The sequence below is a fragment of the Indicator indicator genome, chromosome 1 (assembly GCF_027791375.1).
Source record: "Indicator indicator isolate 239-I01 chromosome 1, UM_Iind_1.1, whole genome shotgun sequence".
NCBI classification, from domain to species: Eukaryota; Metazoa; Chordata; class Aves; order Piciformes; family Indicatoridae; genus Indicator; species Indicator indicator.
Window position 1 is genome coordinate 58,169,290 of NC_072010.1, and position 27,252 is coordinate 58,196,541.

The 27,252-nt window shown below is 39.9% G+C and overlaps 1 protein-coding gene across 1 annotated transcript in view; it reads left to right on the top strand.

Moving 5' to 3' along the window:
• CLYBL (citramalyl-CoA lyase) overlaps window positions 1–27,252 on the top strand; it is a 141,060-nt gene that overhangs the window by 33,766 nt on the left and 80,042 nt on the right. The window contains exon 2 of the mRNA XM_054380829.1: window positions 22,549–22,738. Coding sequence (XP_054236804.1) covers window positions 22,549–22,738 — 190 coding nt within the window. The remainder of the gene's footprint in view (window positions 1–22,548; window positions 22,739–27,252) is intronic.

The following is a 27,252-nucleotide window of genomic DNA, read 5'->3' on the forward strand; positions in this document are numbered from 1 at the left end:
GAGTCTCCCTTATAGAATCACAGAATCATTTTGGTTGGAAAAGACCTCTGAGATTGCTGAGTCCAACAGCTGATATAACACCACCATGGCCATTAAACTATGTCTTGAAGTGCCATGTCTGCATCTTCTTTGAACACCTCCAGGGGCAGTGACTCCACCATCTCTATGGGCAGCCTGTTCCAATGCCTGACCAATCTTTCAGTAAAGACATGTTTCCTAATATCCAGCCTAAACCTCCCCTGGTGCAACTTGAGGCTGTTTCCTCTCATTCTATTGCTCGATACTAGAGAGAAGAGACCAACACTTACCTCACTACAACCTCCTTTTAGATAGTTGTAGAGAGCAATAAGGTCTTCCATCAGTCTTGTAGTTCCTTCAGATGGTCTTCATAAGACTTGCTCTCAAGACCCTTTGCCAGTTTTATTGCACTTCTGTGCGCACACTTCAGCATCTCAATGTCCTTCTTGTAGTGAGGGGTCCAAAACTGAACACAATATTCAAGGTGCAGCTTCACCAGTGTCGAGTACAGGGGTATTGATCACTTCCCTTCTCCTGCTGGCCACACTGTTCATGATCCAAGCCACAATGCTATAGACCTTCTTGGCCACCTGCTGGCTCATGTTCAGTCAGCTGTTGATCAGCACCCCCACGTCCTTTTCTACTGGGCAGATTTCCAGCCACTCTGCCCCAAGCCTGCAGCATTGCATAGGGTTGTTGTAACCCAAGTCCAGGAGCCAGAGCTTAGCCTTATTAAACCTCATACAACTGACCTTGGCCCATTGATCCAACCTGTCCAGATCCCTCTGCAGAGCCTTCCTACCTTTGAGCAGATCAACACTCCCACCCAATAATGTACCTACAAACCCAGGGATTTGACTGTATACCCCACTGAAAGCAGCTTTGTGTGTGCCTAGCACTGGCACCACGCCAAAATCACAGCTCACTGGGATGAAATGGAGACCAGCACGTTTCTTTAAGAGTAGAGAAGCTCAGAGTATAATGGAGTCATTTAACTGCCTTGCCTGGCTTGATGTATGAAGGTGGATTCATGAGAGGTTCCCATAACATTTTGCTGGTGGTTTAATCATTACCAAGAGAAAAGCCTAAAGAATGCAGAGAACAGGACACTGTGCTTGTGCGTTTTTTTTTTTTTTTTTGGGGGGTAGTGTTTTCTTCTGTTTTTAAGAAACGCATGTCTTTGATGAGATATGGCTGCAGGCTACCGTTTTACATTTTATGTCAACTACCTTTTGTTAGTAGCTCATTATTGATGCTGTATTCTGTTTTAATTCACACTTCTCTGCTAATCAATTACAGCATTTATCCATTAATCAGGTATTCTGACAGGGTCAATAACTGCTTTGCAGTTTTGTGGGATCTTGAGCGTTATTGAGCAAGTAGCAACATTCAGTGGATTAGTTTAGCACGGTGTTGTTTTTGCAAGCTGGTGGACATTCAGGAAAGTAAACACCAAGTGAGGCTTCTGGCAGTTACTTGGGTTTTTTGGATTCCTTGTCAAAAACCTCATCTGTTTGCAAAATTCACCCTCGCTGGTGGGTGTGGGAGACTGTGTGCATGAATGTGTGCACTCACGCATGTGAGTCTGCATGCACCCGTGTATGCCTGCCTTCCTCCATCTGTGTGTGTACAAAGAGGCATAGGTACCCTGTAGTCTAAATATCTACCTTATAAAACGTGCCAGTTCAGCTCTATGGCTTTTAACAACTATACTGGTGGTAAATCATCACAAGCATGAAAGGTTTTTTTTTCGTTTTAGCAAGTGGTATAGATAACAGAGGGGGCAACATTTAATTGGACAGTTACAGTTTTAGTAGTTAAGTTACCGTCTATAATGATGGTAACAGGTTTCAATTATCTTTTTTATGACAGATGTACCAACATTTAATTGTTTCTTGTCAAGTGTGGAAAGAAAAGACACTTCTGTAGATTTTTCAATTCTTCTACATGTCACTTAGCTGTCTGCACCATTGTTTGAGCTCCTTTCTCTCATCCTTTTTGCAGCAATGAGTTGTGTCATTCCCTCATGATCAGCACTTTTGTTGTCTTTGTTTTTTGCTGTACCTCAGAAGTCCATCTTTTCTTTCATCTCCTTCCCATTCATGCATGAGGGAACAGTTGTGCTCTGTTGTGGGGATGTTCCGCTGGATTTCAAACAGTAGGGTTTCTTTTTATTCTCTTCTAAGTAGTACAATGGGGCTGAATGTCTGTTGTAGAATGCACACACTAATATGCCAGGTTATTTGGTTTCTAAGAAGTCAATAAAAATGCTACATTTAGGTTCAGTACTTGGCTTACTTTTTTTTTTTTTTTCTGTTTGCCTTTCGGTCTTCAGTTATAAATCTCTGTTTGTTTGTTTCTGGTTATAAAATATAATCCTTGATATTAAATCGAAGCATGGAATCAACAAACACTTAGGAAAAATTGTTACTGGCGATGGAGGATTTTCACACTCACAGATTTGGCAGACTCTGTCTTCCCTGATAAGGAAGGGAAAACTGCCGCCAAATCTAATTAATGGGGTCTATAACAGGGAAGGGGAGAGAGAAGGAGAAGAGGGCAGGGGGAGATGCAATCGTGAGTTCATCTTGGCAAAACTTTCTTGTTTCTTGCAGGCTTAGCTAGTCTTTGCATTTAGGAAAAGGTAGCTTTAGCTGATTTCATGTTTAAGATTTTTTTTGTGTATGCATGTACTTAGTTTATACACATTCATTCAAAAGCCATTTCAATGGCAAAAGGCTAAAGACATAAAAAGCTAGAGATATCTTCAGACACTTTGTTCTCATGTTCAGGAACAATCTTCAAAATCCTTCTTAATGAGGTCATAAAAGAAAAAAAATCGAACAAGTGGTACTTGTGTACCTCTCTAGGATGTGTCATCAGGGTCACTTGCCACTAGGTTATCCTATTTAAAAAGGGATTGGGATAGTTCAATCAAGCATTGCATTAAGAGAGAGACTTTGATTAATTCCCTCTCTTCTCTATTGTGCTATAGATAATTTCAGTAAATTTGTGATACTTTCTTCTTAGTCAGTGTTGAGGCTTAACGTTGGCAATGCGTCATGCTGAGTATTAGCATTTATTGGGCCTATTTGGCTCTAGTAAAGAGGAGTGTAGGCTGCAGACAGCCCTCTAATCTTTGACAAGTGAGGCCATTCTTTCAACATTACCGTTATCTCAGGTCATAGAAAGAAAGTGTTCTCTTACAGGTTTGCTGCAGGAACAAATATGGCATGTAAAGGAAGGGGAAGAAGAAAAAGTAAGTAGGCTGATGATTTATTGCAGATTTCTTTTTTGAAAAAATAGAGGTGACTTTTATGGAGAAAATGACTGTCTCAAATAACTTGTTCATTGACACAATGGGAGGAGAGTAAAGAACGGCAAAGCTGAGCGGTGTTACTAACTTGCACTGTGGCTGAAGACTTGAAAAGTGGCAGAGCTGCAGCTCAGAACACAGATGCAATTGCATTATTTCTATTCCTTGTGAAACTTTTATTTTAAAAAGTGATGGGTTTGGTGGGAATTTTTCTTTATCATGTAATTGTCATTTTAAAAAAAGAAAAGAAAAGAAAGGAAAAAAAAACCTAAAAGTACCTGTTTTGAAAACGAAGGAGTTTTACCACATCCTGTTTCTCAACTAAACATGCACTTTTTTCCCCTTTAAATTTAAATATTTAGAATTGGCATGATATGTCTCTTACTCGTAAAAATTCCTCCCTTTACGTTGTTTGGTGTAATCCCCCTTCTCCTCTCTAGCTCATTTTGAAAACGTGTGTGATAGTCGCTCCAGAGACTCAAGGCCCTGTTGGGTATACACATATTTAGGCACTCTTTAAAAAGTGGATTTTTGACCTGATAGACCGTAACGGCTCCCAGGGAGCCACTATGGTCATTGTGTAAATCCTTCTTAGTTTTCAGTTTACTCACTTGATACACCGTAACGGCTCTTAGGGCCGTTATGGTCTATTGTGGTAATCCAGCTGCTGCACATGCGTGTGAAGCTTTTGTGCCTAAAAATCCTCGGGAAGTTTTGTTGGGAGCGTAGCGGGCACATCTAGAATTGCTTCCTTTCTAGTGGGGAGGATGAAATGGCTAGAGAAAAAAGCGATACCTCTTATTCCTTTCTCTCTGGCAGCAACCAAAAACACTGGGGCACCTAAAAGGCTATCAACCTGTCAAAAACATGTATTTAAAAAACCCTAAAAGCTACTGTTGGATGCTCAAAATATCGTCTGGAAAGACTGGTGTGAATCAAAATGTTCACAAGTGTGAAACAGCTGATTTTTATTTATGCGTTTGTTTAATGTATAAGATGTGTGTCAGGCTTCTACCCAGTGGGGTTTTCGACAACTGAGTTATTGACCCTTGAAAACAGGGAGTTGTAAGTGAAAGGCTGATATAGTCGTAACTATAGCAACACTGTCAGTGTTCCTGTAATTATTAACTTTATTTTTAATAAAAAAATTAAGTAGCCGTTTCTTTTCTTAAAGAAACCTTTATTGCAAACTGATGGTGCCACCACGGAGATGCAATACATTGAAACAATGTGTGTCAGTTAGTTACTACAATAATTAAAGTACCAGGAAAGTAAGTATGGAAAAAGAACTAAGCATCACTTGCTTGTATGAATAAGGCCTGTTGGTTACAATTGTTCCTACAAGCCAGTGGTGGCAGAGAGGTTTAGCCATCATTTTGTGCTGCGTGAAGCTGATGGAAGGCTATGTTTTCATGACTTGTGCAACTTTTCATGCCATGCTGCCTGGAGAAAGCAGTGTTTGTACTGAGGCTGCGGACAGCGATTCAGACATTCATTTTGAGTTAATTCTGCAGTCTGTGAGGCAGAGTGATTTAGCTGTGCAATATGCATGCCTGCTCTCAGCATGGAGAGAGCCAATGTCTCCCGCAGATGCAGCTTTACATGGGCTTCATTGCAGAGAGCTCTGCAGGACACCCAGGACTTGGTGTGATACCAGCAGGCTGTCAGAGCCACACTAGCCTGTGCTACACCCTTCCTCTGCTAAGAGTTGCTGGAGGTTGCAGGTCTTTAACTTGGCACAATACTAAGCATGTGTAAGGTGTATCTCCCTTGTACCACTTCAGCCACTCCCCATGCTTTTCACCTGTCTTGCTCCATGGTGGCCATCAGCCAAGATGGCATAGGTGAGGCACCTTCAGAAAGTGCCCCTGCTGTTCTAGAGTAACCCTTCACCTCTATGGCAACACCAGCAAAGTTATGGACTTCTCATGCAAGTATGGTTTTCCAGAACTATATGTGTGTGCATGTGTTGGGGAAGGAATGGAGGGAAAGGGAAGACTGTTGTACTTTGACAGGATCTCCTGAGCAACAGATTGCTCACAGAACACTCTTACAGTTTTCTAAGACTTGGCAAGTACTAAAGCTTTCATTATTGGTCATTTGTACTTTCTAATCCACCTTCTAATGGGCATAAGAAATGCCCATTGTGTACAAAGTGTGTACACTGTAATATTTAAGGTGAGCACAGTAAATATTTAATACTGCCACAAATGACAGCAAGTCCTCCGTTGCTGTAGTCCTTAGAGTCCAAACTATTGATAGTACTATATTTAATCAAGTTCTTTAATTCCTTTTGTTAAACAATCAGTTGTTAAGCTTTCCTTAGCCAGGTTTTAGATAATGGCTTTTGTTTTTAGTTAGCCATCTGTCCCTGCATTAATTGTCTTTTTCCCCTAGCATCCACTCATAATTTTGGCAAACTGGTTCTCAAGGTTGGTCTAAATTCCTTTTGCTTCATTTTCTGTTGTTGGACACTGTTACCTTTAGCATTTCACACATTTAATGGATGCAGTTCTGGCTACTGAAGAGAAGTTCAGACACTCACACTGCATTACAGGAAGCTGAAGTTATTCTATGCAACATTAAATGCTGGCAAAACAATGTAGAAGCCTAAATTAAAATGATCGCTTGTTTGTGGTAAATCAGTGTGTAGGGCAAGTAGAAACATTTTTCTGCTTTCCCTGCAAAGTGACAGGTCTCAGAGGATTTCAGAAGAACTTCTTCTGGGATCTGCATCAAAGTTCCCATTTCAGTTTCATGCTGAACCACCATTTGTTCTGCATGGTTTACACAGATTCTTACCCAGTCTATGACTGGAGGGCTTCTGAATCAGACATTGATTCAGGAAGGTGCTTACTCAAGTGGTCTCATTAGACTGCTCAAACTCTTCACATTGTGCACACCTACCTGCTGAATCAAGATCCCACTGTCTCCTTTTTGCTTCCTCCTCCTCTCCTGTACTACTCATCCTTGACTCTCCTTTCCAGTGCTTCATCCTCAAAGACTTATGCCATGGTACCCTTGTTTTCCTTAAGTGATGCAGCTAATTGCCCTGAGCTAATACATTTTTTCGCTCTGATGCTGTGTCAAAAGATTCCTTAGTCTCTGGTTTACATTGATGCTTCCCTCACTAAAATCTCTGCTGACCTTGTCCTCCTTTTTTAAAAACTTTTTTTTCCTTTGTTTTTCAATTACATCCTTACTTTACTCTTTTAATCTTGCTTTTACCTTTTCTTCCTTCTGGTTTTCTAAGTGAATACCTACCATGGGTCCCTTTTTGCATCCTTAGTTGACGGTTTGCTTTCTGTTTCACAGTCTCACCTCCTATCTGTGCATTTCTCCTGCAGTCCTCCCTGGTATTCTCCTGTGGTGGCTTGGTTAGGGTTACATCCTGACACTGTGTCTGCCTCACCGCTTGCACAAAATTTGTTCCTTCCAGGGATGCTCAGGAGCCAATCTCACTGAAACCCTATGCATTTGTCACCTCTCTCCTGGGTGATTGGGCTACCCTGCTTTGATGGGTCTGGCTGTCCAGGATTGTCTGTCTTGCTTTGACCCACCTGTAGAGCTGACTGTTCATGTCTCTGGCTTCAAATTTTGTGTCTATGCTACCCAGATCCTGGGTTTTCCTCACCTCATCCCTCTGCAAGACATGGCCTCTTGCAGCCTACAATTAACTTTTTAATCTCTTCTCTCCATAGTTACTTTTTAATCTTCTTCACTACTGCCCCTCAAACATGAGCAGTATTACCAAAGTCCTTCATCTTCCATGTATTCAAAGTCACTCTAATAATCCTTGTGCTAGATTAAACATTGGTTTGTTGGCAGGTGGTTTCCGAGCAATGAAAAGATGTATAGATTATTAAAAGTGTATTTTTAATCAAGACATACACATGTCCAGCTGAGTAAATGTGCAATCAGCATAGTGCAGCTGACTGAAGCCTTATTTGTCTTTCTTATTTGTCTTGTATCTTCACTTCTCCATAAGTCAAACCATCCTGGTCTAGAACCTGTCTTCTGTCTACTTTCTTCGTAATAGGCAGAATTTTTGCAGAAGCTAGAAAGTAATTAACAGACTATTTTGAGACTAGTGTATCTAAAATCACACAAAACTTAGATTCTGGTTTTTAATTTTTCAAATGTAAGCTCCTGAGGCATGAATAAGTGTCCCTGCTAATATTTATAATATCCTTTTTGTGGATCAAAATCTAGCAACATTCTTGAAGCTAGCCATTTTTTTTCTTGTGTTTTTTTTTTTTTATTTCAAGAGTGCTAAATAGTAAGACTTATCTTTTAGATCATCAAGAATGTCCAGCAATGGAGCAACATTTCCTCTGAAGAAATAGTTGTTGGAATATATCGTGAAAGAAATTATTTAAACACTGCACTATCACTGTCATCAGTGGCAATTACCTTTCAGCTATTCCAGATTATTATTATTATTTTACATTTTCTCCTTTAAACTCAAATGACCCAAAAAAGCATAAATACATATCCATTCAGGTTCAGATATCTAAGATGGGCATGGAAGTCTTCCCAGGGACTGGCCTCTCTTTACTGTTTCCACAGGGGATATGAGTCTGCTTTGCAGAGGGCTCAGCTGTAGTTTTCACAACCCAGCATGGGTACAGGAACCGTAAAGCCTCGGAATTGCAATGGGGAACAGCTCATTTAGATTGGAAAAGACCTTTAAGTTCATCATGGCAAGGGAATGCCCACCCTTGTCCTATGGCTTCTCAAAAGGGAAGAAAGAAATTAGCTATTTTCTCCCACCTTCTGTAGTGCAGTTCAATGCCTTTGGCTACCACTGTAAATAGCCATTTTGGCCAAAAAGTTGTCTTTCTTCCCCCCACTAAACATATAGTGGTAGAGTACAAATGAATTAGCCCCTGATTTCCCCCTTTGCTCTCCAGAGTAATCTGAGCAGGGGCAAGAATGGAGGATATGAGGTCATCTTCTTACTTCGATATGGCTAAAAATGTTGATCTCCAAAAGATAAAAAGGCAGGAGTGTTGTGTGAAATACTTGGTTCTTGCTTTGTTCTTTGGCAAAGACAGAAAGCAGTAACATTAGGGGCAGAGCTGCTTTGGCTTATTGAGGTAAGTCCTCAGTTTACAGAACTGTAAATCTACAGGGCCACAGCTTTGCTTACAAGATGTGCAGAATGCTCATGCTGTGTGGATGCAAAGTGTGTGAGGCAAAGAGCACAATCACTGCAAGAGCAAGGCACTGTCATCGGTAACCTGGTGGAGCAACCTTCAGTGTTGTTGTACATGGCATCCTGATGAGACTTCATGTTTCACCGGGGAGTTCGTCTCTTAATGCCATTGCTGGAGAAGGAGGAAAAGGCAGTTTATTCCAGCAAAGTATGAGGAATATTTGGGATGGAAAAGGTGTGGAAGAAACAGTTGTCCTTTTTTGCCTGGATTTATGGAAGAGAATAGTTTTGTGTTTCTTTCCATCGTTACATGCTACTGTTGTACTATGTCACATTGGATCTTTTTATATGCGTAGATATGCACTTGTATGCACATCTATATATGCACATCTATAGGTGCATAAATAAATAGTATATGTAGGTATATATACAGGCACATAAATACTTAAACATAAGCATGCCAACATATAAACAAATGTTCACCTCGATCCTGGTTGCAACCCAAATGAAAACCTTACCTTTAAGAGTGCAAATATTGTATTGTCTGTCCAGCGTCTCACCTTTTGTTCTTGCTTGCACCCAGAGCTAGTGAGATTATTATATTGCTTTTTCTCCTTTAAACTCAAATGACCCAAAACAGGCAGAAAGACTTTGCCTGTTGGATGTGTTTTGGAGAAGAGAGTGAATATACCATTTTTTCCCCCAGCGCATCTGATGCTAATCTCTGACAACAAATCTTGCTATTACTGAGACACTATCTCAATTAAACTGTTATTCAGGAAGATAAAAACTGAAACAAAACATCCATGACATTCTTCCTATCAGTAAGGAAAGAGATGATGATGAGCAAGAGGTGATGTGAAACTAAAACTGATGCTTCAAACCATCCAAATTCCATATATATAATCTCAAGTTTGAGAGAATCACTTTGTTTCTTAATATTAGTACAGATTACTGACATGATTCAAAGAACTAAAATAATCTCAATGATATTATTTCACATTTGTGCTAAAGCACATCTAGAATTATACCCAGACAAAAAAAAAAAAAGACAAGCAGATACAGTAATGGAATATTTTTTTCTTTTTATTCAGTACAGGATGGAAGATGTTGTCTAATTACCTCATTTCCTTAAGTCTGAACCTGTATCCATGAGAGATTGTTAAAGAAGACTTTTATGATCTAACAGTTGTATACAGGGAGATGTTAGGTTATGGCTGGACTTGATGATCTTAAGGTCTTTTCCAACAAGGCAATCCTATGATTCTATGGTTTTAAAGGAAACCCAAGTGATGTCTTTATGCATTTTCACAGGGAGGTTTTTTCCACATGGTTATGTATCAGTGGGTTCACACAGTGTATGTGTTGTTCAGTTTTTATGCAGATATGGAGTGCCATAATATTTACTTAGAGAAACACAGCCACTCATTTAAATCTTATAAAAACTGTTATATGGAAGCAGCCTGATGCTACTTCTCCTTACAGATTTTACTTTCATGTAATCCAGGACTTTTGCTTATCTATTATGCATCATCATTATGAACGAAAAGCCATTTTCTTTATTTGTGTAGGCTGCAGGGGAGACAGTGTATTTGTCTTCTTCACTTATTTTTAAATAAATGTTGAACAGCCTGTGTCAAGAATTTAGACAAAATATTCTAACATTTAAACTGGGGAATTCTGGAAGAATTTCTTTTTCACAGTGCTCCCAAGTGAGCTGTGTGCTCAGTGACCCCTTCTGCCTTTCTCTACCCTTCCCCTTCAACCATGTCCAACTCTCCATCCCCACTAGGTAGCCATTAGGGATGAAGCTGTTATCTAAAATTTGGGTTTAAAGGAGAGGTACTGATGAGGATGATGATGGTGTGTTGCAATTCTGTGAGGCAGGAAACATGCATTTGATGAAACTGAAATGTCTGGGGGAAAAGGGGCAGTGTGTGAAATAAGGCCATCAGGGAGAAGAGCGACTTTATGTCTCTTGAGCTTTACCTAAGTTTCAGTCGGCTTTTTTGTGTGTTCACCACTGACAGTAAATATATGCTGTAGCAATCATAACTACACACACACATACTCTCACCTGGGAAATACAGATAAGAAACTCACACAGAGCATGTAATATGAATGCTTGCACTTGCACTTGCACTTGCACAGAGCAAGGCCTGTCAGGTTCTCTTCCATTCTTGATGATTTTTTAAAGTACCAGTGTTGGTGACTGACAGACCATTAAGTGGAATGGAACTCACTAGATGGGGAATCTGCAGTGAGGACCTGGGGCCCATGCCTTTATGACCAGTTTCTAAGTCTCTTGGGATGTGGTAAAGCTGATCTGAAGCATTCTGTGAAAATGTTTAGATAATTAAATTGTAAAAGAAGCTTAGAAATTAGTTGTTCTGTAGCCGGCTTCGGCGTTTAGTATTAAAATATGTCCCTTGGCCAACATTTGTCCTCTGTCACATGTTTGTATTATCTGCTCTGGTACGTCTGGCACCTTTAAGGTCTTTGAGCTTGCCCACACAGCAAAGTTCATCCTCAGTAAAACAAGCTGTGATATGACCACTGTGTCCCTCCAAATTAGTTCTCCACTGCGGACACCCCTGAATGGGGTTCATCTCCTCCAAGTGTGTTCACCTCCACAAGGCACTTCATGAACTTGCCTGTGTCAGGAGGAGGGTTGTGGCTGGATTTACCCTTGGAGAGTGCACCCAGGCTTTGACCACATGCCCTAAGTATGCACTCATTGAGGTGCACCCACCAGATCAGTAGACTGAGGGGATTGTCCCTTTCAGGATAGTGCTGTGGAAAGACTTACAACTCGCTAAGGGGAACTCGGTGCCTAGAGAGATGATGAGCCTGAAGAAGCTAATGGGCGTTACATTTACTGGGTTTAGTTTACTGACATTCAATAGTGTCAGGAGATTATTTTGGAGGGTCAGTACTGAGTTAGGGATTGACAGGCCTGTTTCCATGTAATAAAAATGTCCTTCAACTGCCTATATGGAAGATCAAAATGAATTTACAGCTGTCACCCTTTTTATCATTAGTTTCACAGTATTTAGTATTTCCTTTGAGTTTGCCTACACAAAATCTCACCTTTAATTTCTTTTTTACTTGTAAAGAACATTTCTAGCTTTGACAGTCACAAGGAAAAGCTTGAAAATACAAAGTCAGAGACACAAGAACCACAAAATATTATTTCATTATGCACTTTTTAAATGTTGCAATTTTTATGCATCATGTTGAGCATGATGTTATTAGCAAACAAAAAATGAACTATTTTTTTTCAATGGATGTATTAATGGACAGATGCAAGATAAATACCGAAGAAAATTTAGGTGTTTCATTGTTTTCTGTACCAAAGCAGTAATAATGTTAATTCTTGTAATGTACTGAAATAAGCAGAAGAAAAAGGGAATTTTGTTATTGTATAATAAATCCTTGCCACGTGTTTATTTACTGGCAATCAAGAAAGTTATGCAGTTGTTTAATACCACCACTGTTACTAGTTTGGTATGTTTTAACTTTGGATAACTGAAAATGGACATAGTTTAAAGACATGAATAGAGAAGTCAGAATTTTGGGGTGTTCCCTGCTATTTTTTGAAATTAATGAAATGAGATCTGTTTTGCAGCTATTTTCTTCTCAGAGGAAACAGGAATGGACTTAGTATTGTTAGAACCAGAACTGTCATAGAGTGATTCCTACAGTTTTGCTAACATTGAGTAGTGATAGCAGCACAGAAAATTAATTTGATCTTATATAATGTTTTCAGGGTTAATAAGATTTACATGTGACATTTTTGTATGATTAAAAGTACTGGAATTTCATTGCAGTAGGCATTGACTCCTGAAGTTAAAGGGGATTTTTTTTTTTTTTAAATAGCTAATCAAGAGTTTAACTGCCTCTGGGGCATTTCAGGAAAATGTTATACTGTACTTAACGAACATTATGCTACAAATAAGAGTGATATTCCTGTAATTAAAACAGTCTGGATATTGCTTAATGAATGTTTTTCTTATCTTAATGTATAGGCAGTAAGGAATCATGTAGTTGCCTTTATTAACTTGTGGAGTTAGTTAAAAAGCTGGTTAAAACAGTAAGTCCATATCAGGTCAATATAAAATGCTTATGTGGGATTTCATTGCTCTTATAAATGTTACTAGTTAAAAAATAAACACATGCTTGTTTGTGCCATCCTGAGCCATACTGCAGGGTAGTATTTCTGCCTATAGATATTTCTAAAGTTAAGTGTTGCCTGGAGCGCTGCAGGATTTGCAAGTGTTCTTCTTTATTCTCCATTTAGGAAATACTTTTAAATTTCCACAAGGCTTGTATTCAAAAGCAGAGAGTGGTTACTTCTCAATTAGGGTGGCTACACTTGCTGTTGAACTAATAGCATTGTTCATTCGTTCTTTTCTCTGTCATATTGCATCAGCTTTGATGTAATTACAACCTTTTAATTTTTTTTAATTTTTAATGTAATTGTGATGCATTTTAGTTTTATAGTTGTGTTTTTCAGAAGTTTTGCATTTAATAATTGCTTGCTAAATTGTTCTTCACTGCTCAGATATCTGGCACAGAAACCATTCTGAGTAAGTTCGGTTTAATGCAAAGTAATTCTTCTACATAATAATTCTTCTACAAAGTAATGCTTGGCTAAACATAAATATTTTGGGGTTTAATCTTATTCTGAAAATATCATGCAGATTATTTTTTTCCCCTCATCTTAGTTCAAGCATCTTTATATTATTTAAAATACATTCACTAGATGGATTACATCTGCATGCATCTAAGTCTCAATTTTGCACAACTCTCTGTGCCAAAACCTGAAAATACCAGGTTGGCCCAGGTATAGCCTAAGAACACATGAAAATAGAACAGTTTCATAATCCAAAATTAATCCCAAGTCCTGCAGACGCTTTAGCACATGGTTAATTTTAAGTGTTTGACTAGTCCTTTTGACTTCTCTGAGCTAAGCACATGCTCGAGGGAGTAAAAGGAGCAGTCTCAAAGTGCAGAGAAGACCGCACTATTTTTTTTTCTGAGTAGTAAAAATGTCTTTGCTTTATTTAGGAGCATAATTCGCATACATTTCTAAGTACACGAATCATCGTGCTGTTTGTGCTTTGGCTAAGAGTAGACTGCCATAAATTGTGTTTCAAGGTAAAATATGGCCTATTCAGTGAAAAAAACCTTAGAAGTATGAAGGAAACATCAGTTTGTAAAATATCCCCACCACATCCAGAATTACAAAGTTAACATTTGTCATAAAAATTCAGAAATTCTGAAAGATCCAAAGCGGGTGACAAATTTCTTCTTTTTTTCATGACCTTGGCAGCAGCAGTATGTCAACACAATTAATTTCCTTCTACTAAATATTCTCAGGCACATGTTTAATGTAATTTTACTTTAACTCAGATGTAAATCGGAACTGATTTTAAGAACTGTATCAATTTCCTTTCCTCTCGCGCTGTGCAGATATGGGTATCTAACCTGCACAGGCTGTGGTGAACATAGTGGTTCTGTGTTACACCAAGGTCATTTAATAGCACTTTTTTGATTCTGACTTTATCGAGTGTCTGTATCTCATTTTATATATAACTTGTTAGCAGCCCACTCCTAAACTACTTGAGAGAGTTCGGCTGTTTGGGGTTCAGACCGTAATCACAGTAGTAAGTGCTGAATTTTTGAATCATAGTTTCAATCTTGACCTTGCAGCATTTAACCAATGCTCACACAGCTGGACTGGTGGTGGTAGCTGCAAGAGCTCAGTGCTGGGGATGTTCCCTGTATCCTGCTGTGGGCAGTGGTGCAGAGGGAAGAGAGGTGGACAGGGAAGAGAGGGAAAAGCATATTCAGTGATAAAATAAACTCTGCCCAAATAGTGTTACCAGTTTCTGTGTATGTGCACATAGGGATGTGGGTTGGTGGAAAGTCGGTGTGTGTGGAAACTTTGGGGCAGAATCAGTAGGTTGGAAAGTGCTCAACAGTGAGCTGGAGGAGAGAATTGGAAGAGGCAAGAGTGATTTTGCAGTGACATAAAGAATCTCCTCAAAGTTCAACTTAGCTGCAGAGGCCCTCAACATGGGACTGACGCATTACAAATTTGTGGGGGTGCTATATTCACTTCCTAAGACTGAGTCTGGCGTGGGATGCTTCAGAACAGCTTATTTGGCAATATGTGCCTGATCCTCCTCCTGAAATGGAGGATCCTTGACCCTAGAAGCCATGCATTTTCCTTTGTGTTGCTCAGCCCTGAGCATACTTGGTGCATATTGGTTTGTACAGAACAGGGATAAACCCAAACAAATCACACATTGATGCCATGCATCCAAAGTAATCTCCTCTTACTTCTCAATGCACACCCTAAAAAAGGCAAATTTTATGTATGGTCCTTTCTAAAACTCACAATATGGTATTAAATCTTCATTTTTGTTGTGGGGTGCTTTTGTTATGTAAGATGTTTTCTAATTTTCTGTCATAGCTGCTAGTTACAATTCTGCTAAAGAAATGTGATGCAGGAGCTTTTGTTGGGAAAATGTATAGCTAAACCAAAGTCTCTTTGCAGTGTTGTAGATTTTAAAAATGCAACATAGACACAACATTAATTAAATACACTAAAGCACTTAAAATTTGCTCAAAGAAACTTAAACTTCAAAACTGTTTATATTTAGTGTTTTTATTTATTTATGTATCTTTATATTTAGGAGGGGGGAAGGAAATTAATCGTTAACTACACTTTCTTTTGCTTAATGTGGCAAAGTAAATGTGTCACACACAACTGGAGGACTTTTCCATTACCCTGCAGTGATGTGGGTTTGATTAAGCAGCAGAAAGCGTCCCAAGGAGCCAGAAACTTTGCTAATGGTAAAAGCAAAGTGAAGCACAACTCAGCTCAGGAATACTTTATGGGCAAGACGAGTTATTCAGAGTTATCCATGCCGTAAGGAAAAGAGTGAACCCTTGACTGTATGTCGTGTATGTTAAAGCTCCCCAAGACAGAACACCAATTAACCTTGGATGATAGCAAACACATACACACAGGCTGCCTGAGAGAAGCAGCCTGTTGGCATTAGTAGGAAGCAGCAGTCCTTGTCACCCTGACCCATCATTTAAATCTCTTTTAAAATTCCCTTATTAAAGTGAAGAACCTTAACACTCTCCTCTTCCTCACAAACAGACTATTTTTGATGCTGTGAAAATAGGATGCATTAGTAATATGAGAAGTCAGTGGTCCTTTTTTTCTTTTTTTTTTTTATCTTTGCTGTCTAATTTAGACATTTCGAACTGAGAAGAAAAAAAAACCCCGATCTTCAGTCAAAGCAATTCAAGGCATGGTGGATCTCTGAGTGAACCAAAACAACAGGGTCAAATGTAGTTGAAAGAACACAGTTGGTAAATAAAAGGCCTTTTTTTTTCACATTTAGTGCTGGTGGGAGGAGAAAGTTTGGTTAACTATTTAACCTATGATAGCCTTTTATGATTTTAGGGCTTAGGGGTCCATGATTTTAAGCCTTTGTCAGGAAGCTCCTACTTTGTATTCAATCTTTCACTGGTGTCCAGTTCTATGACTTAAATCAATTTACTGGAGAGAGGAAAAAAATATAAACAGCAGGCAGAGATGATGGGGGTTTGGTTTTGTTTTCTTGAAATGGTGTACCAGCAAGTTTGGATTTGGTACTCAGTTTCTGTTTAAAATCTAAACTACTTTTTTCCACTCGCACTTCTCTGTATCATGATTTTTTTGTATTAGCAGGGCTCTCCCTCCCCATTCGGTTCACGTCTCTATTTTTTGGCTACAATGCAATGTGTCCTGATCAGTTGGAGCAAGTGCTTGTGAAAGGTCATTTGGAAGCCCCCTTTTCATTTCTTCTCACTACAGTTTTTCCAGCAGGCAGCCATTCTCAGGGGAGTGAACCCCTCCAATCTGTCCCTTTTGATATCTAAAGCTGGTTGTTATGGGGGTTAAATTTCTTAATTCGCTGAGTTTTTGTGAGTGCTTCTCCAGCCCACCACGGCTCAGTCCCCGCAGCTGGGTGCAGACCTCCAGTCTCCCTAAGGATGCTGTGAAAGTGTTAGGGTTTATTCTTTCACCTTTGTCAAACCTGAAGGACGTGGACCAATTTTATATATACCTGTATACTTCCCATCAGCTTCGGGGGAATTAATTTCCGTGTTACATCGTTGTGAGATTGATTCAGCCTTATTTGGGGAGTTTAAAATTAGACAAAGCCTCTTCCAGGGCGCTCTGACTAGGAAGGAAAGCTGCTTGTCAAGAGATCTCAAAGTATAGCTGGTGGCTTCTGCCTGCTCTGGCAAGGGGTTAGGTTTGGGAGGCTTCTTAATTAGTTTTTGGAGGGTCAGGGAAATGACCTTAGTGGGTCTGGAACAAAGGAAGAAATCAAAATGTAAAGCAGAGTGTTTGATATGTTGATAACCCCTCAGTTTTAATTTTAGCATAATTGGATCAGAGTTAGTGGCAGTTGTTAGGTAAAATACTGACCATCAGGAAGTTCTGGCTTTATTCATAAGTAAATATCATAGCTCTTTTAACCAAAGTATTTTTTTTCCCCAAAGAACCACTCAGTTTACCTCCAATTTATTTCTACTAGGAAAGCGCTAAGATTTCAGGGACCTGTATTCTGATGGTAAAGCTTGTGACATGGGCTTTTGTTTTCCATGCATGGAAACCTTAGCATTTTTTCACATGTTAACTTTTTAACAATTGCAGGGAATTTCTTTTCCTTGAAAACTGCCATCCTTTTCTTTTTTCTCCCCTTTTCTCTCTTCTTGATATTTTTATTTCCCTTTTATATGGAGACTTGTAGATTTTGTCACTTCAAACGTTAGCTGTTCCTCCTCTTTTCTTTTGCTTTACAATACACACTAGGAGATTTTTTTTTTCTTTTTTTTTTTTGCATATTCCTCCCCTTTCTCTGTGAGATATTGTAGTTGACCAAATTTAAAACACTGCAGTATTTAGCATCCCCACAGTGCCATTTTAAGTATTTGGACCTGGAAAATGCCCCAAGCAATAACTACCTGAATTGCTTTTAATTACACAATATAGCTGCATCATTTTACTTCAGATTCTTTTTGATTGATGCTGTAAGGCAATTGTAACCATGGATGATGGGATTAAGTGCCTCTTGAAGTGACTTTAGCTTCTTGTGGGAACAAAGGGAAAGAAGAGAACACTTAGTCCCTTTTTGAGTGAACAGCCTTTTTTCACTTGCTATATAAAGAAATACAATTAACAAACATTATCCCCAGAGGTGAATTGAAATGTACATGCGGACAATAACCGCTCTTGACTGCAATTAGACATATATGATCCGAGGTATTTTGGCCATTCATTAGTGCTAATTGTTTGAGAAACAAGCCCACAGAACAAATGATTAAAATGTTAGTGCCATAACCAGGATTATTAGCATGTGTGATAAAATGCATGCACCGCAGCTGTACCAATAAAACTCTCTGGCGAGTCGCTTTGATTCGACAAATACTCAGCTCGGCTGCGAGCCCTTTCGTATTTGCACAGGGCCTGCTGATGTTTATAACAAACAACTTATATCTTCTTTTCTAATTAGAAAGAATTACTATGCAAATTGCAGGGCTTTGTAATTTCGTAGAAGTTTCCTTTGTCTTTGGCGGATAATTTGTGTTTAGCTCTGAGCTACTCCCTAGTAAATTCGACGTAAGAAAGCCATTATATTTTTTTCTGGGCTTTCTTTTGCACATATTGGAGAAGTAATTTGTAGAAGCTTTTGCTACATTAGCTGGGTCATGCTCAGTGGAGTCCTAGGTCCTCAGTCACTTCTGTCCTTCTGCCACACCACCTATCTAGGACTGTAGTTGTTTTGCAGTTATGTGCATGGAGCTGAGAAAGAGACACTGTGGAAAATATACAGCTTTTTTAATGGTTTTATTCAAATGTTTAAACACAGTCTTTGGAAATGCTTGCCAACTCTGTGTCAGAGGTTGTAGAAGTAGAGATTTAGTCAGCAATGGGTGTTTTTCCATGTGTTAGGCCAATCATGGTGTAGTAGCTCTTGCAGGGATGGTTTGATCTAGGAAAAAAACAGGGAACAGAGGCACAGGTTAAAGTGCTGATCACGGGAATCGGTAGTGGGAATACTTTGTGAGCTGTATGTTGTTGGCTCTGATGAGACTGTGCAGGTGTGTGCAGTTAAGTATATGTGTGAGTATGAGCAACACCGGAATGCAAAAATACATTTTACAGCAGCGAAATTTGGGGGGTAATTTCACTGGTTGCAGTCACACTGTATGGCTGCCATTGCAAAGTGCAATGTCTTTTAGTAATCAAAAAGATTTTGTTTTCTGCTTCCTGAGGATGAACTACTTGCTCTTGGGTGGAATGGTTCTCAGAGGATCATGAGTAATTTTAACTTGCCAGCTACTTTTACATATTTGATGAAGACTTTAGTAGAGTGTTATGTTTGCTGAAGAAATTTAGCTTCACTTCCAAGACCCAAGAGTATTCAACGTGCTGCTAGATACTATGAATGAAAATATGTTGCTGTAAAACAATTTAATGACTATTACCCAATAGTCTAGTCCTTGTTTTAACTTACAATGCTTAAAGAAAGAAACGTTGTCTTAGCAAATTCACTTGGCTTATGTCCATGTGCTTAGTTTAAATCATAGTCAAGCTTAGTTTGAATTGTTAAAATACTTAGGAAACATATGTAAGATTTTCTTTCTCTTTATGGCACAAGGTTAACAATATAATTGATATTGCACTGCTCTGTGATTTTTTTTATTTTTAGTCCTAAAAAATATAACTGCTGGGCGTGGCTTTAATCATAGCAAAATAACAGCAGTCAAGATAATCAGGATAATGTTTCCTACCACAGTAGCTAATCACTCATATGCACAGCACCATGAGCCTTGCTACTGTTTTAAAAAGGTCTATAGGCAAATGGATTTCCTAATAAATCCACTTCATCATCTACACTGCATTTTATTGTAGATCATAAAACATGACTATGCAAGGAAAATGCACAGTGAGAACAGATGATTTTTAAAGAATATATGTCAAAATAATAGCATATAAAAACATTTACTGCAGTCACGCCTGAGCATACTTGTTGACATCTCTTACTTTACATTTCTAGAGCTTTGTTTTGAAGGGAGAAGCATGCTCAGCCGATCCACTGACACCAGTTCCTCCTGTACATTTTTTTCCAGCCATACCTCTTGAAAAAATTATTGCTTCTTCGACTGCTAAAATGTTCCATAAGACTAATAATGTGACACGTTGACAGTATGTTTTTATAATCTGTGTGCTGAGAAACCTGTGTTTTGAGCCGTTGTGGCTACAAAGTTGATTAGCTGAGGAGGAGATAACAGTCGTCACCAGGCAGTAGTATTTCTAGCGTTAAACCTATTAAGTAACAGTATTTTAATGGATTTAATCTACCACTTCTTCAGAGTCAGGTGGTCTGCTGGGACAGCCATAGTACTTCCTCATCTAAATGAATCAGGTCTGCAGGTATCAATGGTTTTACCAACATGATACTGCACACTGTTTGTGGTGTGTGGAGCAGACCTGCCTTTGTGGGGCCGGCAGCAGTGGGAGGGAAACTGACAAACAGAGCATGATTCGGTGACAGCCCAGAAGAAATCCAGGGAAACACGTGACAGGAGATAGATCTCATCTCAGCATGGTCTGAGATTGTGGTGTTAGCCATGTCTATCCAGTTTTTGTCGAGTTGGAGGGTTGGTGAGAAGCAGTCATTAAGGGTGCTTCAGGGCTTGCTTGTCTCTAGGCTGGAGTTAACTATTAATGGGCTGAGCTCTTTGACTCTTTTGTGTCTTTGGTAACTACAGGGTTGAAACCATCAGAGAAAGAGAATAGAAACTAATCACTTTTGTCCCCTCATATATGTTTACTAAAGGACTGCAGACTTCTTTATTGACCTCTGTGTCACACTGAAAAAAAGACCCTCCTCTTTCCATTTGAGATAAACCACTCTTCCACCTCCTTCTTGCTCTCCCGAAGTGTACTACTGCAAGAAAATGGGATTAAGTGGCTTCAGCCAGCAGCCACTTGAGATGCCAGAAGTTGTGTTACCATCCCCACTTCAACATGAAGCAGGGGACGTGAAGTGGTTTGTGGGATAGGGGCAAAGAGGGTACTTGCACTTAGGATCCTGAGACTCAGTGAATCTCAGTTGCTTGTCTCCAGGTTGTTAAGATCTCCACCATCTAAGTCTTGAAGCTGTTGCAGTTAGAGATTAAGAAGACTTATTAACAAGGGTAGCACTGGCACTTGTAATGAAATAATGTGTCATTTCTGTTCAACAGCAAAGCTGCCCCATTTTTCAGGCTGAATCGAGCATTACAAGGCATATTACACAGAAGAGTTGGGCAGCGGGGTTTTGTGGGCTTATAAAGTGCATCCACCCAGGACATGCAAGGGCACAGCAGAGGTGACAGTAGAATAGCTATCCTTTTCAGTTTAGTTTACTGAGATAAAATGTAGTAAGACCTTTCTTCATAGTTTTAACCCAAGATACATATTCAGCTTTTAGGGTGAACACTCTAGGGAAAGAAAGGATTCTTCAACAGGGCTGTCTTAGAACGGCAAGTTATCGTAGTGGTCTGTCAGCAACACACCACACTGGATCTGATTTAGACTGACTGAACTAGTTTCCAAGCATTTGAAAAGGTTGGTCACGTTCATTTTGAAGCAAACACATGTGCACTTGTAGCCATGTGTCATCCAAGTGTAGCAGCTTGGGAAGCGTTATTAAGAGGGGCATAAGGAAATGCATAGGTCTCTGACATGGTGCGATAATGACATGTTCAGCATGGTGCTAGAAAGGCTTTGCATTATTCTAAGTGCTGAGTAATATACATGATAATGAATAATGGTGTTGTATGGTAGGGTTGTTTTGTGGTGTGACTTGTGCTCTGAGTCCAAGGCAAATTGTATTATTTTGTCCTCGTTTTCGATGTAGCAGAATAGGCCTGGGTGTACAGCATGAAATGGGGAGGAACAGGAGCAGGCAATTTATTTTTCTGTTCTTGTAACTATGGAGCAAAGCAAGCTCCCTTCCGCACTCGAAGGCAGCCTCCCCTGGCAGCTCCACTGCCTCCAAGTGCACCAATCTTGCTTGTGCCTGGGGCGAGTTAGCTGGTCACTCACTGGGAATACTAGCACAGGGTGCAAACTGCCACAAAACTGATGCCTACAGGACATTATGGGTGCCACCCACTCAAGCCATGTGGCACAGCAGGCTCACACCTGCACTGAAGTGTGGTGCACAAAGTATTTATAAAATTTAACAGGCACCACAGCCAACAACCTGATGATGATGCTGGTGGGTTTATGAGCTCTGTTGATAGAAGTCTGTGCTGTGGATCTGAAAGTCTGAGGGCTTCTAAGAGAGCATGTTGGGATTAGTGAGGTTCCACACTGCACGGGGCTTTCGTTCCCATTTTCCTCATTTCCCCCTCCGTCCATTCTGCTTATTTAAAATTTGCATGCAAATCCATTTGTTGATATAACACTAAGGTTGCAAAATCAACTTGGCAAACCCATGTTTGTTTTAACCAACACCCCTGCTTCATTCACAGCATGCCATCCAATTCCTGGAGCAAATGTGGCAGATAGCAGTCAGTCTCCTCTCTAAAGCAGTCCTGATCCATTCCCAGCACAGCCTCCATCCCGTGGAGTAGTCGCACAACAGAGGAAAAACTAATCACTACCACCCTATTTAATATTTGGCATAGTGCACATAATGGGCAACATAATTAAAGCTGCACAGATAACCTCAGCCCTGGCAATTCTTTAGGTCTGAGTGTTTAATTTAGCAAATTCTGTTCAGCATAGTTGTTTCAGAGTTTTATACTGCAATTAACTGTAATAACTGGTCTCTCCCTACCTTGACTCTTCCTAAGGGAAACAAATAGATAAAATAACCCCAAATCAGCCCGGCTCTAGGTAGGAATGTCTTCCTTTTCAAAATATAGTCCAGTATTCTTTACAGCATTGTAACCTAGTGCCTAATTTCAACAATATTCTTTACAGGGCGGATTCTCATCTGGCAGCTGGTGTTCCTAGGCTTAGTTATCGCTTTGCATCATCTCACAAGTATGTTCCCAGGCGAGCTGTGCTGTATGTACCTGCAGATGATGAGAAGAAGATACGAAAAATCCCATCACTAAACGTAGATTGTGCTGTGCTGGACTGTGAAGATGGCGTGGCTCTGAACAGAAAGGTAATTAGAAATTATCTGTGTGATTTAATCAGTGCCAAACAAAAACTTGTGGAGAAACATTGCATTTACCCTGGGGAAGTGACAACCAGAGAGACAAAGATAAATCTTAAGATATACAAGATAACGTAACAGTGATAGGCTTTGTGAAGGTATTGGGAAAGTTTGCTTAACCAGAACTGAAAGACATCCTATTTGAGTAGGTGGGGAGGGAGTTTTAAAGGAATACAGAGCTGGGTGTAAGCTCTCATCACAGAAGAGTGGGAGATACTGTTATAATTGCTGCACAATTCTTAGGGAAGAGGAGGAAATGGTCTGTGAGAAGAGAGGCAGAAAAGGAAGAGTTAGTTCAGAATCACCAGGTGGAAGATACATCTTCAGATTGTGAGAAAAACAGCATGGATGTGGATTTGAGCCTTGTGGTATTTAGAAATACTTACTTTCTGAGCTTTTTGGAACAAATGCTGTTAGGGGTGTACCTGAAGGAAGGAGATGTTAGAACCTGAGTGTACCAAGGCTTAGAGGGCAGTTTAGGTTGAAAAAGCAGCAAGAATGCAGGGATGAAGAGCAGAGTGGGAGAAAGATGTAGAAGTGTCAAGTAGTAGGGTCAAGTTTTCATTGACAATGAATTGTGAAAGAAGCAAGAGTGATCTGGAATCAGTTTTGCTTGCAAGCAATTTTTTAAAATAAATGAAAATAACCACTTTTAAATGTTTTACGTCTTAAAATCATAGAATCATTTAGGTTGGAAAAGACCATTATGATCATCAAGTCCAACCACAAACCTAACACTGCCAAGTATTTCTGAACAGGAACTGAAATTTACCATCATATCATTTTTGTAATTGTCAGTTTTCCTATCCATCTTTACAGTGCTTCAAACTGCAGCAAACAGCGTTTAGGATTTGAGTATGAATGTGTTGTCCAGAAAGTTGCGAGAATGGGCTTGAATATTTTCCCATATAATCTCAAAAATGTGGATGAAATTTTATTCTTTTATATTTCTTGGAATTAATGCTTTTCAGGAGTGTCTTGGATAATGCTCTCTTTAACCTTCATCACTTTGCAGGTATGTTAGAAAGAAGTTTACAGACTTTGCACACATCCATTTTAGTTCTGAAAAGTGAGAAAAGCATTGCTGAATGTTCACGTGCACTGCTGAAAACACCTGGAAAATCTTTTCCATTTGCTAAAATTCTGCATGGAAGACTAAGATTGTATCTGCTGTCACAGTGAATTAGTATTGTGTAGGTCATATTTGGGAGGCTGCTGCTTGACACAAGGCTCATTTGTATAGTAAGCCATAGTATTTTTAGGTGCAGCTTAATTATATCAAACAAGTAATTTATAATGGAAGCATCTATTTGTATAGAGAAAATGACAGCAAAAGAATTTTTTATGATCAAGGTGACAAAGTTGATAGTATCAATTTCTAAAGGGTGGTAAAATTCTAGCTCTGTTGAAGTGAAGGGAAGTTGTGCCACTGGGTAAGATTTCAAAGAAATTAGGGGAAAAATCTGTAATAGGAACTTGAAATGACATATGAGCCCCTGACTGAGCTTAAATGTAAAAAGAAAACAGACAGGAGGTGGAAGTGGAAACAGAATATTAAAGAGCAAGTGTGGTGCAGGCACTTAGAGGTAGAATGAGGAAGGTCAAAGTTCAACTGGAATCAAAACTGGTGAGGAATGAGCAGGACAAGAATGGCTACTACAAATGTATCATCATCAAAGGAAAAACAGGGAAATCTGGACCCACTGCTCCATGAAGCCTCAGGCTTTACTGTTAGAGGTTGTTTTCAGGCCTTTTAGGTAACTTTCTAGAAGTAAAACCTGAGAGAGGGAGGTAGCAGCCGCAGCAGGGGAGGATAGAATTAGGTTCTATTCAAATAAGGTGGTACACAGGACCAGACAGGACACATGGGAGGCAGCAAGGGAGCTGGCTAGTGTATCCATGAAGCTACTATCTGTCTTCACTGAAAGGTCATGGTGGAGAAGGTTTCTGATGCCTAGAGAAGGGCAAATGTTGTAGCCATTATCAGGAAGCATAGGTGTGAAGAACTATGGGCCCATCAACCTGAACTTGGTCTCCAGGAAAGTGATGGATACCTTCCTACCTCGTGGAAGGTATTTTGGGACCTAGCCAAAGACCTAGCCAGAATCATTTGATCAGGAGCAAATCGTGCCTGCCAAATATGATTGCCTGCTCTGAATAAATTACTGGTTTTGATTATGAGAGATGAATCTTGACTTTTGTGAGGCTTTGGACACGATCTCCTGTAATATTCCAGTCATCAGCCTGGGAATACATGGGCTAGATGGATGCACCATAGAGTGGATGACCATTTCACAGGAGTCAGGTGGCCTGTGTTGTGTGCAATTTTGCAGTGGACTCTGCTGGGACCACTACTGTTTAACTTCTTCACTAGCAAATTGGTTGATGAAATGGAGTGCATTCTCAAGAGGTTCATGTTGAAACCATACTGGGATACATCTCATATGCCGGAGCTCTTCTGGTGGGGCTTTACAGTTGGAGGAACAGCTTGACAGAAATGTAATAATGTCCAAACAAAGTAAACACAAACTCCCAGCACTGGGCTGGGATAACCTCATGCTCCAGTACAGGCTGGGAGTGTGACCCCTTGGGGACCGCTCTGCCAAAAAGGTCCAGGGCACTGCTTTACAGCAGCATGGCCCTGCAGAAAAGGTGCCGAACAACTCCAGCAATGTGCTGTCATGTATGCATATATGGCCCAGCAAGTGCCACCAAGATGGTTATGACACAGGAGAGGCTGTGGAGCTGGGTGTGTTCATCTTGGAGAAAAGATGGTTGAGCCAGGCCTTGATGGAGGCTTTGCTACGTAAAGAGCAGAGCCAGGATCTTCTCAGAGCAACACAGCAACAGGGCAAGAGCAATGGCCACAGGTTACGTGAGGTGAAATGCCAAATGGAGATAAGGGAAGAAGTCATTCCTGTGACTGTGGTCAGATACCAGAAGAGGTTGTCCAGAGCAGTGGTGCATCCTCCCTCTTTGGAGTTATTCAGGCCTTGGCTGGAGGAAGCTCTGAGCAACCTGGTGTAGAGAGTAGTTAGTCCTGCTTTGAGGAGGGCAATGGAAGAGATGATGTCCTGAGGTCCCTTCCAACCTGAATTAGACTGTCTGATTGCATGATCTAGTAGCAAAGGGTAATTCAAAGTGATTAGAAGGTTGAATTTCCTTTTTAGATCTGCCACAAATACTCAGGCAGACTTTGAAACTTAGGTTGTGTGAGTGTGAAACTGAAATTATCATTGCTCTTGAAGCTTAATTTATTAATGTTTGTGAGGTGTTTAGAGACTGTGTGAAAGATATGTCAAGATCATGCACTGAAATACAGCATTCAGTGACCTGTTGCAAATAGGTCATCTCAAACTGAGAAAAGATAAACACTGGGAAACACAGTGACACTGAGTCTGTCCTTTAATCATTGTTCTTAAAACAAACAGCATTGATGAATTTGACTATTTATTGACATATTTTATGTCACTAAGAATGCTACTTCTGGATTTTCTTGAAACTGCTGCAGAAATACTGGGTTTGGGAAAAATGGGAACCTGGTTGAAGATTCATAGTGCCATGGGCCAAAGTTTCCTATCTGCAGATGGCCTTCATTTGCATCAAGTCCAAGCAGCGAGTTAGAATCAGATCTTAACAACTCTATTTTAACAAGATGCTTTGTGCTTTGTGTTAGGATTAAGCTAGATTTGGAGACATCTAAGAATCTGGAATGTTGGCAGCTCCATTTGGTTCCTTATTTAGAGGGAAACAAGGAAGCTGAGCTTACTATAACTGAAACTGATAACATTTGCAAAACTACATCTGCTTTGGAAGCTGCAGTTGTAAATTAAAAATCTTTACAACATGTTATCTATACAACATTTTCTCTCAAATGAATTTTGGAAGATATCCTCTCCTGTGCCCTCCACTAACAATTTTGTAATCTGCATACCATTTTGGTGTCTGCATTTCTTAACTTAAAGAGCTACAGCACTGACCATGATTTCAAGTATCATCTGTTGACTTCTTTTTCAATGTTTCTTTGTAGTGGATCTTTAGACTAAATCAGGGAGGGAAAAAAGGCTTGCAGCAAGCAGTTCACAGGATAAAAATTCTCAGTGAATTTTCTGAGGGAGACCATTGTGAAGAAATGGCTAAAAAGCAAAGTTGTAGTATGCAGAATACCAAGCCTGCAAGTGGGATGAGAGCTGATTCTGATGTGAGTAGGACAAGTGGACAGAGCTGTAGGAGGTCTTAAAAATTCAGAATAGAGGAGATGATAGGAAGATATCCCAGTGTTGCTGAAAATGTCAAGCTTCTACAAAATTAGCTTTAGTCTTACTGTGAGGACAGAGCACTGGAACAGGCTGCCCAGAGAGGTTGTGGAGTCACCTTCTCTAGAGATCACAGGATCTCTAGATGCTGTTCCTGCGTCACCTGCCCTAAGTGGTCTTGCTGTGCAGGGGGATTGGACTCAGTGA